At 38.8% G+C, this 12,458-nt stretch overlaps 1 protein-coding gene across 3 annotated transcripts in view; it reads left to right on the top strand.

The window, feature by feature from the left end:
- GTF2I (general transcription factor IIi) overlaps positions 1-12,458 on the top strand; it is a 90,560-nt gene that overhangs the window by 60,426 nt on the left and 17,676 nt on the right. For 2 of the 3 annotated variants that reach the window (XM_089655391.1, XM_089655389.1), the window contains 6 exons: positions 544-633; positions 3,899-3,964; positions 7,160-7,343; positions 7,568-7,620; positions 8,883-8,960; positions 11,317-11,412. In XM_089655391.1, the coding sequence (XP_089511517.1) occupies positions 544-633; positions 3,899-3,964; positions 7,160-7,343; positions 7,568-7,620; positions 8,883-8,960; positions 11,317-11,412 (567 nt within the window). The remainder of the gene's footprint in view (positions 1-543; positions 634-3,898; positions 3,965-7,159; positions 7,344-7,567; positions 7,621-8,882; positions 8,961-11,316; positions 11,413-12,458) is intronic. The other variant, XM_089655390.1, reaches the window with a different exon arrangement.

The raw sequence follows: 12,458 nt of genomic DNA, 5'->3' as shown, positions 1-12,458 counted from the left end.
TGTGTTCTCTAGTAAGCACAGAGAAAATCACTTTGTTGAGGACAAAAAAAAAACCCTATTATCTCTTTTATACATTGAAAGACACAGCACAGTTGTAATGATCTAAAGCAGAGCTATGTCTTTCAATCAACACAAAGAAAAGGATTTTACAGAGAATACAAAAATTCAATTATTCAATAAGAAATTGGAAAACCTTTTCATGATGGTACATGAGCTTATAAATAAAAAATAAAGCTAAGAGTTTGGATGGTGGTTGCATAGAGTTCTTTGACCCAAAGCAGCTCTGGTTAAAGGAACCCATGACACCTCACACACAGATCAATCTGTGTAGCAGAATGTTTTCTGCAAAATACACACAAGCATGCGTACTAAAATAATAATAACAATTAATTATTTCATCCCAAAACCCAAAAATTAAAAAAAAACAAAATTCCTGATTCCATCACCTAATTTGCTGTATGTATTTACTTCTAATTCATATTCAAGGTTTTTTCTTTAGAGACTTTTTATAACACCAGAGTATTTTTTCCTACTTTTTCACAGAAAAATCAAAAACGGTTTCAAGTCCTCCACCACAAACGAATGGCTCTACGACTGTGACCTGCAAACAACGAGGAAAAGAATTCTCATTTGGTAAACAAGAAAATTAGAATATTACACATTTAACAGTTAAGGACCCTTCATTTGAAGACATATTTTGTTCTGATGAAAACATAGCCGAACTGCTTTGTAGAATCTCTGCTTTAAAAGGAAAAAACAAAACAAAATGTACAAAAAAAAGTTATATAATAATTTGTTGTGCTTTTTACCTGTTTAAATGAAAAAAGTAGACCGTTTATAAAATTGAGAGATCTTCCTATGACTTTTTGTTATGACACTTTTTTACTCTTAATCCATCTTGATATTTTTTTCCATAGCTTAATATTTTTAGGAAAAATTTCAAACCAATATGTGTCAGGTTTAACCTTTAGCATATGCTTCTGCAGAAGTGGGCCTTCAGTCATAGACAAATTTGTTGGTACACTTCCATGAAAAAAAAAACCCGCATTTTTTTTTTTAAATTGACAAAATTGATTGATATCAATCATTTTTACACCGTATTTTAGATGTATCTGTGGTCAAAATGCAAAATCATATATTTTATTTTAATATTGAATTTCAAATCTTTTTAGCCTACTTTTTTTTATTCTGGATGATCTTGAAGTATGTGAACTGGATGAAAAATCCCACACAGTTACTACTTTGAATGCAGTCACACACATTCACTTCGTCCTGTGAAAATGCACTGCTTGTGTCACACATTGTACAGACCTCTCTGTCTAAAGAAGAAGGACTTTAAAAAGGCACAGTCAGTATAGGAAACAAGCCACATCATCGGTGCTTGCCGACAGCAAGGTACCATGGGATATCTGGTCCTCAGAATTTGAAAGTAAAACAAAGGAATGAGCAGAGGAGAAACTGCAAAGCATGCAGTGAATCCAGCATGTTTTTTAAAGAGCTGTACGTCAAATAGGCAGCATTCACAACATGAAAGTTAACTATTGTTTGAATTGCTATCACAATGCTGCTTTTAAAAAATGAAAGAGTATGCTCTGATATAAGATCTCCTTTAACCACCTCCAGTCCAGACCAATTCTGGTATTTCTTTCATACATTTAACTGCTTTCCCACCGCCCTATAGCAGAAATCCTGCTACAGGGCGGCAGGGTTGCGCAAAATCACATGTATGTATGTATGTATGTATATGATTTAGCCAGAGGGATGGGTTCTTGTAATTTTCCACCCATTGCACTGATCACCCTTGACTGTCCATCGGATTCCCCCTGTTCCCCAGGGGCTGGTAACATGTCATTTACTGGCCCCTTCCATTCCTTAATGACAACAGCGAGTACTTGGTACTGATCACTCACTGTGTTCATTCATAACTATGAATGAACAGGAACCTCTGGGGAATGTTTTCTTAGTCCCTTTCTCTGTCTCAAAAGTGAAATTTCCAGGATTTGACAAACGCTAGAAGCAGATAGACCCTGGAAAGTAAGCTGCTCCATTTTTCCCTATGCAATCTTTCTCTTGTCCATTCTTTTTCATCCACCTTTTCATTATTAAAACACTCTTTCATACTTTCCTCCCTGCTTTTTGTGGTGCAGCTACTTCCAACACGACTTGTAAAAGTGACCTTGCTCTGTTCAATCTGGTTATACATCTGTACATGTGGATCTGCTATCAACTGGTGCAAGGGCCTATCTAATGTGATATATATTGAATGCATTGTTTAGTTTTGTCCTCTTATTACATAGTTTTGTGGGTCTGGAGGAGATTGTGCAATTGGATTGTATGGTGAGCTCAAGACTCACACATGACTGCGGATTTTACTAACGTGGTACTGGCAGAGAAGAATATAATAACATCTGCAGACTGGAAATAAAAAGCAATAACACCCAAAAAAAAGTGAAATTTCAGGGTTCTGTTTAAACCCATGATATTTTACCAAAGCCCCAACAGGACTGTAAAAAAAAACAATTGTAAAAATTAATGAAAAAATTTAGATTGTCAAATGTAATAAAAAATGTTAAAAATAAAAAACTGTTGACATGGTTCACTGCTCTGACACCATACAATGCCCTCCCACAAAAGCATTGTGGAAAAAAATGTGGAAAAAAAAATGAAGGGCTCATTCACATATGTTCTCTTGTGCATACAGTGTGAATAAGCAATGTTATTCTATGAGGATTCAGCAGCTGTACAAACACAGCCACAGATCTTAATTTGACAGGTGTGCAGGTGTTGGGTTAGTGGCCCCAAAAGCACACTGTCTGTGTTTGGCACTCTACACGGGCATCCATATGTCAAATTAGGACCTGCGGCTGTGTTCATACAGTTGCTATGTCCCCATAGATTAACAGAGGCTTTCAAACTGGGCCAGGCCCATGGTCTCTCATGCTCGTGTAGATTGACTAGAAATGTGGGCAGAGGTGACCAATTTAATTGTAATTTTTGGGGGGAATACAACAAGGAGTTGTATGGAAGTTTGGAAGGTTAGGAGGAGGTGATCAGTTGACCTTAGGATGGGGAAAGAAACTGCCTGCATTTAAAGTAGGTACTGTTTATAATCCTAGAAGGCGTTACCAGAATCAAGAGTAGGCCATAGCTGCATTATGAATATGCTTCTTTGCTCCCTTTTAATGAGGGTGCTATCACCAAATAAAACATTGGGAGGCTCTGTAAATAGAACCCGTACTAGGCTAGGCAATTGCTTATATGTTGTCAAGCCATATTGGAGATATCCAGCTACTATCAGAGCATTGGGGTCAGCCGAGGCTTGTTCTGGTGAGAAAAGTGGGACCTGGTGCCAGAAACCTGTCAGTAATTCGTGGACGGACTCCCAAAAGTTGGGTATGCGTTGTAGGGGTAGATTGTAAGCTCGAAAGAGCAGGGCCCTCGAACAACTTGTGTATTGTTTTGTTACTGTATTGTCTCATGCTCTGTCCCCCACTATAATGTACAGCAGTGAGCAAACCTTTTGGCGCTATATAAATACTGTATAATAATAATATAATTAGCTGCAAGGCGATTGGGCAGTCCAGAAGATATTTTATCCATGCATTGTAGCATGTATGATGCATGTGTTTTTATGCTCCAAAAGCAAAGTCTGATTTTGCTTGAAATTCACCCTGGTACATGACCTATCTTATTGTCAGTTCACCCCCCCCCCACTAACCCCAGTTAGCAACTGTCAGGCTAAGTAAGAGCATGATAAGAAATATCTAAATTAAGCATAATAATAATAAACACTAAGTTCAGTGATTTATTTTTTTTTTTATTAAGTACATAAAGCTTGCAATCATCCCCATAGAAAAGTTTGACACTGATCTAATGTTGCATATTTTTCCAACAACAGAGGCTTGGAATGCTAAAATCACAGACTTAAAGCAACAAGTTGAAGCACTCTTTGATAAGAAATGTGGTGAGTATTTGTCAATTCATTTGTGTTACTGTGGCATGTTAACCATATAAATGAAAAATCACTATTTCTGAAGGATCCTGTATGTTAAAAGTGCAGCTATGCCCAGCCTATGGACAAACCATAAAAAAACTTTAAAATAAGTCTTCACTAACATCTCTAGCTGCTTGTACTGTACTTAAATCTACTTGTACTTAAAGCAAAATTCAGGGAGATCTAAAAGACATAGATTAATGCAGTTCTGTATCTTTTAACACGTCTTACTAACATACCAGTATCATTACATTAAATGTATTTGTAATGCAAGCAATGTAATTACCTGAATTTGTCTTGGTATTGGCCTCTTGCAATCCCTGGGGGTTAAATAGGTAACACAGGGGGCCAATCAGATGTGCTGTAGTACAAGGGCCATGCTCTTAGGAGGAGAGGGCAGAGGATAAAGATGAGATCTTAAGTCTGATCCTTCTACTTTCACCGTTTTTAGTCACAGGCTGGGAGAGAGATGAGACCTGTGTTACTGAACTGGATCAGAAGAGGATTTTATCCTTGTTGTTTCATATTAGAATGAGAAGATGGTTACTATATTGCACTGTTTAAATGTTTGACATTTTGTACATATCAGCGATGGTCTAATTGTGAGACTGATAGATGAGATAAATGAGGCAGAGGATACAGCCTTGAAGCTCTCAAATATATGACCGCATACCAGCACGGGTACAGCCCTGTCTGAATATTGGCTTGCACATGTATGCCAGCTCAGAGTTAGTCTTAATTACCACCAGTTCCCTAAACTGAGAACTGGCGATACTACTTTAACCATTTGCCAACCACCCATAGCAGATATACTGATTTGTCACAGCAGAAGGTGATCAGCGTGTACCGGCCAATGGATGAGTGCCGTCACACGCTGATCGTCTAGGAGACTGACAGAACACAACTCTGCCTATGTAAACAAGGCTGAGCTGTGTCCTCTGAGTGGCAATGTGTTGAATTTTCTTTCCTTGCAAGGCAGGGATTAGAATCCAGCACATTACGTAGTCAAAATAGCACAGTACCCATTACACTTGGCTAGGCACACAGTTAACCCCTTGATCACCCAAGATGTTTAACCCCTTCCCAGCCAGTGTCATTAGTACAGTGTCAGTGCATATTTTTAGCACTGATCACTCTATTAGTGTTATTGATTCCCACAAAGTGGCCGATTGTCCGCCACAATAACGCAGTCCCACTATAAGTCACCGGTCGCTGCCATTTACTAGTATTAAAAAAAAAAATGAAAAAGAAATTCCAGTATATATACCATAGTTTGTAGACACTATAGCTTTTGCGCAAACTAATCAATATAAAGTTATTGGTATTTTTTTTTTTACGAAAAATATGTAGCAGAATACATATTGGCCTAGATTTATGAAGCAATTTGATTGTTTTTACATTATTTTTAATTGGATATGTTTTATAGCAGAAAAGGAAGCTCTATTTGTGGGGAAAAAAGACATACATTTCCTTTTATGTACAGAATTGCATGACCACACAATTGTCAGGTAAAATAACGCAGTGCCATATTGCAAAAAAAAATGGCCTGGTCAGGAAGGAGGATAAATATTCCGGAGGTCAAGTGGTTAATCCGCTTCCCGACCGCCCTATAGTAGAAATACTGCTACAGGGTGGCATAGGTGCGCAACATCACATCTGTATTTACTCGCCGGCGCCCAGTGATTTCCAAAGATCTCTGATGGGGAGGAGGACTATTTTGTTTACTAACAGTCCTCCTCCCTGTCAGCTGAGGCACACTGCTCTGGATAGCTGTGCTCAGCCATCCAGAGCAGTGTGATTCAGTGAAGCACACTGACATGGCCCCCTAGTAAAACACTCCCTGCACACAGTTAATCCTTTGACTGCCCCTCATGTTAACCCCATCTTATCCAGTGCCAATAGTACAGTTTTTTTGTTTTTTTTTTAGCACTGATCATTGTATTGGTATCACTGGGGATGTCAGTAACACCAAGTCAGTTCCCCCCAGTGTCAGAATGTCCACTGCACTCCCGCTATAAGTTGCTGATCGCCACCATTACTAGTAAAAAAGGAAAAAAATTCCAGTATACATACCGCCATTTGTAATCGCTATAACTTTCACATAAATTAATTTACACGTATTGGGATTTTTTTTTTAGCAAAGACAGGTAACAGAATACAATTTGGTGTAAATTTATGCCGAAACGTGATTTTTTTTTTTTTTTTTTTTTTTTTTTTTTACTGGACATGTTTAATAGCAAAATGTCAAAAATATTATTTTTTTTCTCAAAATTTTTTTTTTTTTCTAAACGCAAAAAAATAAAAAACGCACAGGCGATCAACTACCACCGAAAGTAGGAAAAAAAAGGACGTAAATTTCATTTGGGTGCAGCATTGCATGACCACACAATTGTCAGTTTAACACAGCGCCATAACGGCCTGGTCAGGAAGGCAGGTAAATCCTCAGGAGGGCAAGTGATTAAAAAAAAAAAAACAGACGTCACACTTACCTGCTCTGTGCAATGGTTTTGCACAGAACAGCCCCAATCCTCCTCTTCTCTGGTCCCCTGCTGGTGCTCCTGCCCCCCCCGCTGAGTGCCCCCAAAGAAGCTGCTATAAGACCCACAGAGCATGATTCAGCTGCGTTTGCTCCTTACTGGCTGTGATTGACAGCAGCAGGAGCCAGTGGATCTCACTGCTGTGTCTCAGCCAATGAGGAGCGAGAGACCTGGGAGAGCCAAGGGTCCTGTGCACAGCACTGAATTGCAATCAGGCTCAGGTAGGTATTAGGGGGGCTGTGGGTGGGGCAGCGCACAGAAGGTTTTTTTTGTTTTTGTTTTTTTTCTTTATCCTTCAGCCGTTACTACCGCTCTTTAAGAAATGGTCTCTATGGCAGTGACAAGTCTTAAAGCAATTGTAAGAACTAACTAAATTTATCACACGCATCAGTAAACCAACACTGGCACAAATTCTTGCCTGACTTATGTGCAGGTAGTTCTTAAAGGGAACTTCTGCCAGAAATATGTTAATGCTATATTGAATTCCCTTGAGTGTGTTTCAAATTAAAAGGCTGAGGTGGCATTCTGCTGGAATTATTTAGTTAGGATTCCTTTTTCTGTTGTTGTACACTATTATCTAAACTATAAATAAATGGATACTATATTGTGAATGTAATGTATCCTTTAGGAGAAGCATTGGGAATGAAAGATCCATTCAAAGTTCCATTTGCCTTGTTTGAGTCCTATCCAGAAGACTTCTATGTGGAAGGTCTTCCAGAGGGGGTCCCATTTCGCAGACCGTCCACTTTTGGCATCCCTAGACTGGAGAAGATTCTTAGAAATCAATCCAAGATTAAATTTGTCATCAAGAAGTAAGAAAAATGTACTGAGAATACTATGGCCTTTACTCAGTGAGGTGCAATTTGTAGTAACCTATAGCAACCAGTCTGAAGAAAACGGGTTGCATCGAGAAAGTAAATTGTTTGTTGCTGATTATTTTGTAAGCTTTTATGTTTGTAAATGTGTCCTAAAATGTATTAAATGTATGTTTATTGCTTATACATACAACTTTGGTAATATTATGTTTTTTTGGTAGACCAGAACTGTTTGAAGCTGCAGCTAAAGATTCATCATTACATTATCCACAAAGTAAGTAACATTTTCATTTTTGTAATGAGCCCTTTTTGAGAACCACATTAACTGCTTTCCGACCGCCCTATATAGGATATACTGCTACAGGGTGGCACGGGTGCGTAAAATCACGTGTGTGTGTGTATATATATATATATATGTACAGGTGATTTTGCATTTCCAGGTTGGGGGCGCGCACCCTACCTGTGCCGACATTCACAGCCGTGGCTGTCCGTCACTGGGTCCCGGCCGGTGACTACTCGCCGACGCCCAGTGATTGCCAAAGATCTCCAATATGGAGGAGAACTGTATGTAAACAATACAGTTCTCCTCCCTGTCAGCTCGTGCACACTGCTTTGGTTGGCTGTGCAAAATTACAGTGTGATTACAGTGAAGCACACACACAGAGTTTACTGTGTAATGGCTTAACACGGTTAACCCTTTGATCGCCTCTTATGTTAACCCCTTCCTGGCCTTTGCCATTAGTACAGTGTTAGTACTTTTTTTTTTTTTCTAAGCACTGATTACTGTATTGGGTGTCCCTGGGGATGGCAGTGACACCAAGTCAATTTCCCCCAGTGTCAGAATGCCCACTGAAGTCCTGCTATACTATAAGTCGCTTATCGCCGCCATTACCAGTAAAAGCAAAAATTCCAGTATCTATACCGCCATTTGTAAACAATATAACTTTCACATAAACCAATTAATTTACACGTATTGGGATTTTTTGTAGCAGACATGTAGCAGAATACATTTTGGCCTAAATTTATGACTAAATTTTATTTTTTTTTTAACATTTTTTACTGGACATATTTAATAGCAAAAAGTCAAAAATACGTTTTGTTTTTTTCCTCAAAATTGTGGGTCTTTTTTTTCTTTTATAGCATAAAAAATTAAAAACACACAGGTGATCAAATACTACCAAAAGAAAGCTTTATTTGTGGGAAAAAAAAGACTGTCAATTTAATTTGGGTGCCCGCACAATTGTCACTTTAAAGTATCTCAGCACCGTAATGCAAAAAGTGGCCTGGTCAGGAAGGGGGATAAATCATCAGGAGTGCAAGCGGTTAAACCATATTGATGTTTACTTTAGAATACTACAGTTTTCTTGTGGGTGTGCAGGGCATGTACTGTATATTGTAGAAGTGTCATTGAGGCTCGTTAGTAAAAACTACAGTGAAGGATGCAAAAATTTAAATTGTTCAAAAGCTATGTTAAATTTGTATTTTCTTCTAAAAAAATGTTTATTAAAGTATATGTATTTTGTATCACTTTTTAAGAGAAGCTACAAGTCCAAAACACTCCAACCACAACATCTGGGCATGAACATCTTAATATCATTCAAGTATCTTTACCAGGTATGTAGTACAGTTACTCAGTTTAGTAGAAATATCTGTTTATAAAATGTTCTGCATTTTCATTCAAAGTTATTAAGTGACCATGTCTGTGTAAAAAAAAAAAGAATGCCTAAAAGATTTCTGCAATAGAAGAGCATTTATACTCTCCTCTCCAACAGCCTGTGTCTCCTACCATTCCTCCTTCCTACCATTGCAACCTTCATCAGTCTCTTGGGCTTTCAGGAGTGTTCGATACCTGTGTTCCCCATTGCACACTTTGGTTTCTTACTCTGACCCCTATGTTGCTACAGGGCACAGAGATTGGATGAAACTGGGGGGGGGGGGCATCTGATTCTACCGAAAATATTGAATGTTGGAGATGTTGACAGTAGCTGCAGTGCTGGAATTATAGCTTTTCTATAGTATGGACATTCCTTTAGGATTTTCCTTTACCCTAATAGGGTTGGTTTATTAATAGTCACATACACGGAGTAGTTTTAATCCAGTAGGACCGTGTGTCTCAACCGGGACTCTGCAGGGTTGAACCTGATATGTTGCCGCCGTCTGCCTCTCCACTCGTGCTTCACCAATGTCATTTGTAACCAGTTGTAAAATTTGTGTAAAAAGTAATTTTGTTAAATAATTGTTCTTAACAACTTGCTGATCATACCAGTGTTCGTGAGCTGTAGATGTGAACATTATTTCAGGGGTTCCTTGAGATCTCAAACTTTTTGCTGGGGGTTCCTCGAAGGTAAAAAGGTTGAGAAACCCTGCATTAGGGTATCCAGCGCAAAAACCACACTAAAGATACTGAAATCCCCTTATGGATGGATGGATGGTAAATATAAGGAATTGGTGACTACTGCTAGCAGGAACCACAGTTTGTAGAATGAAGGTGAGCATAACATTATTGGACACTATTCAATTTGCGTGTATAAATATAGCCAACGGTGATCGAAATGGAGGAGTCCTGGCTGGATGTAACTACCTGCACTTCTTGGCCAGAGAGGTGATGAAAGCCAGCACTGTCAGCAGAAGAAGAATAGGAACCCGCCGGAGGGGGATCACAGAGCCACTCTCAGAACCAGGGTCTTCCACAAGTGTTCTCGGGGATTAGTTAAGATGAAGTCACAATTGCGCATTTTGATTGTTGGGAATTGATACTCCAAAATGGTAGTAATGTTTCTCACTTCTTAAGGACTTCAAGATTGACTTTACACAAGATGTTGCTCTTTAGATACCAGAGGATTTGTTTAATCATTAGCCACAAAGAAACTGCATGGCCTTCCCTCCTCCCTGATGACCGGAATTAATGTTTTGAGTCAGTGAGAATGCATGCAGTTTTTTTTTTGTCACCAGTCATATGATGACGCTGTACTGCACTGGTGACAGTATGTAAAAAAAAAAAAAAAATTGGGGGGGGGGAACAAATGTAATTTCTTAATTTTGACAAAAAATTACAGCTTCAGAAACCTTGCCGTGCATCTTACTCAATACCCCAGACTGTCTACTTTACAAAAAGGGGTCACCTGGGGGGTATTTGTACTGACCTGGAATTTTAAGGGCCTCAAGAAATGAGGCTGTCAGTACATCAGAATTGATCAATTTTCCAATGCATACATATATACCATAGTTTGTAGACACTATAACTTTTACACAAACCCATTTAATATACGCTTACTGGGATTTTTTTTTACCAAAGACCTGTAGCAGAATACATGTTGGCTTAAATTTATGAAGAAATTTGATTTTTTTTTAAAATGTTTATAGGATAGGTTTTATAACAGAAAGTTTTCAATATGTTCAGTCTTTTTTTCATTTATATAATAAAATAAAAAACCCAGTGGTGGTCAGATATCACCAAAAGAAAGTTCTATTTGTGTGAATAAAATGAGAAAAAAAAAATCTCATTTGTGTACAGTATTGCATGACTACGCAATTGCCAGTTAAAGTAGTGCAGTGCTGAATAGCTAAAAATGGTCTGGCCACGAAGGGGGTGATAACTAAATTTTGTAAGTGTGTGTGCTCTATATATATATATATATATATATATATATATATATAACGTGCATATGTAATAAAATGATGGACCCGAAGACCTGTATATATTCTGAAACGGCTAACATACAACCCTCTTTCCTTGCATTGAATCCCACTAGGGACACTCTTTGCATTGCCTTTGTATGTTTTCTGTGTAAGTTATCCTCCCTCAATCCAAAATCATGCAGGAAGTTAACTGGTTTTGACCAAAATTGTCCCTACTGTATGTGAGGAACAGTTCAGTATTCTTCATAAGGTGCCATGGAAAAGTTTCTGTGCTAAACACATGAAATAAATACAGTTCAAACTATGTGATATTTAATAACCCTAAATAAAGTTTGTATTTCAGATGGGGATAATGAGAAAACAGGAAAAGTAGACAAAGCTCGCCAGTTAAGGGAACAAGTCAACGAACTGTTCAGCCGGAAATTTGGTAAGCTGTACAAAGGCACTGTTTTGTACTTTGTCAGAAAAGAAGTAAAAATATAATCAAAGTTTTCTCTCTTTGATTGTACTTGTAAAAATGTGATCATGGTTATTAGGGAATGATCAGATTATCAACTTTTTCACATCACTCACATATATTGCTTAGCACATCTGTATTAGCTCCTGTTCACATCAAGCCCGACTTTGAAATCGTGCGACTTACAGTGAAGTTGCACGTTTTCAAAGTTGGGGGACATGCCGATTTCAAGTGCAATTTGCAAGACATCTGACACAGATGTCTATGCAAATCGCACAAAAAGTAGTGCATGTACGACTTTAGAAATCGGTGTGGCTCCGACCAAGTCGGAACCGCACCGATTTGACTGCTGTAATTGTGGTCAATAGGGTGCGACTTGGCACATGATTTGCAAATCGCATGCCAAATCGCACCCGATGTGACCAGGGGCTAGAGGTGGAGTTCTGGCCAATGCCCCCCCCCAAAAAAATAGCAGTTAGCAGCTACAAATACTATAGCTACTGACTTTTAATATTAGGGCTCTTACCGGTCAAGTGCTGTTCTCATCCCGATTTAATTCTTCAATCAGCTGTCGGGTGCTGGCGACATCTTGACTAAGGGAAACCTTGTGGCTTCACAGCCATTTTCCTACTATGAAAACATGAAGCGCTCTGTACTTTGTGAATGGTCTGCAGTCCTCTGGGACCTGTGAAAATGTCCCAGAGGGCTGTGGGGGGGGGGGAAGGAGGGGGGCTGAACTTTTATGGTGAAGTGAGCCGGATGTGAGAGCAGGTACCTGTCAAAACCAGGTACCCACTTCCCCCTCCCCTCCCAAAAGGTGCCAAATGTGACAACGGAGGGAGGAGGCAGATAAGCGGAACTTACACTTTTAGATGGAACTCCGCTTTAAGAAGAAATACATTATGAGTCAAAAACATTTGACTCAAAGACATTGTTGAGTAGTATTGAAATCCGAGATTTTAAAAGATGATCTGTAGCAGGGTTTCTCAAACTGTTCCCACTGGGGCTTTACATGG

The sequence above is a fragment of the Staurois parvus genome, unplaced genomic scaffold (genome assembly GCF_062004578.1).
Source record: "Staurois parvus isolate SC_StPar_1 unplaced genomic scaffold, SC_StPar_1.0 ptg000839l, whole genome shotgun sequence".
Taxonomy (NCBI): domain Eukaryota; kingdom Metazoa; phylum Chordata; class Amphibia; order Anura; family Ranidae; genus Staurois; species Staurois parvus.
The sequence above is the reverse complement of the archived record's forward strand: the minus strand, read 5'-3'. Positions and strand labels throughout refer to the sequence as shown.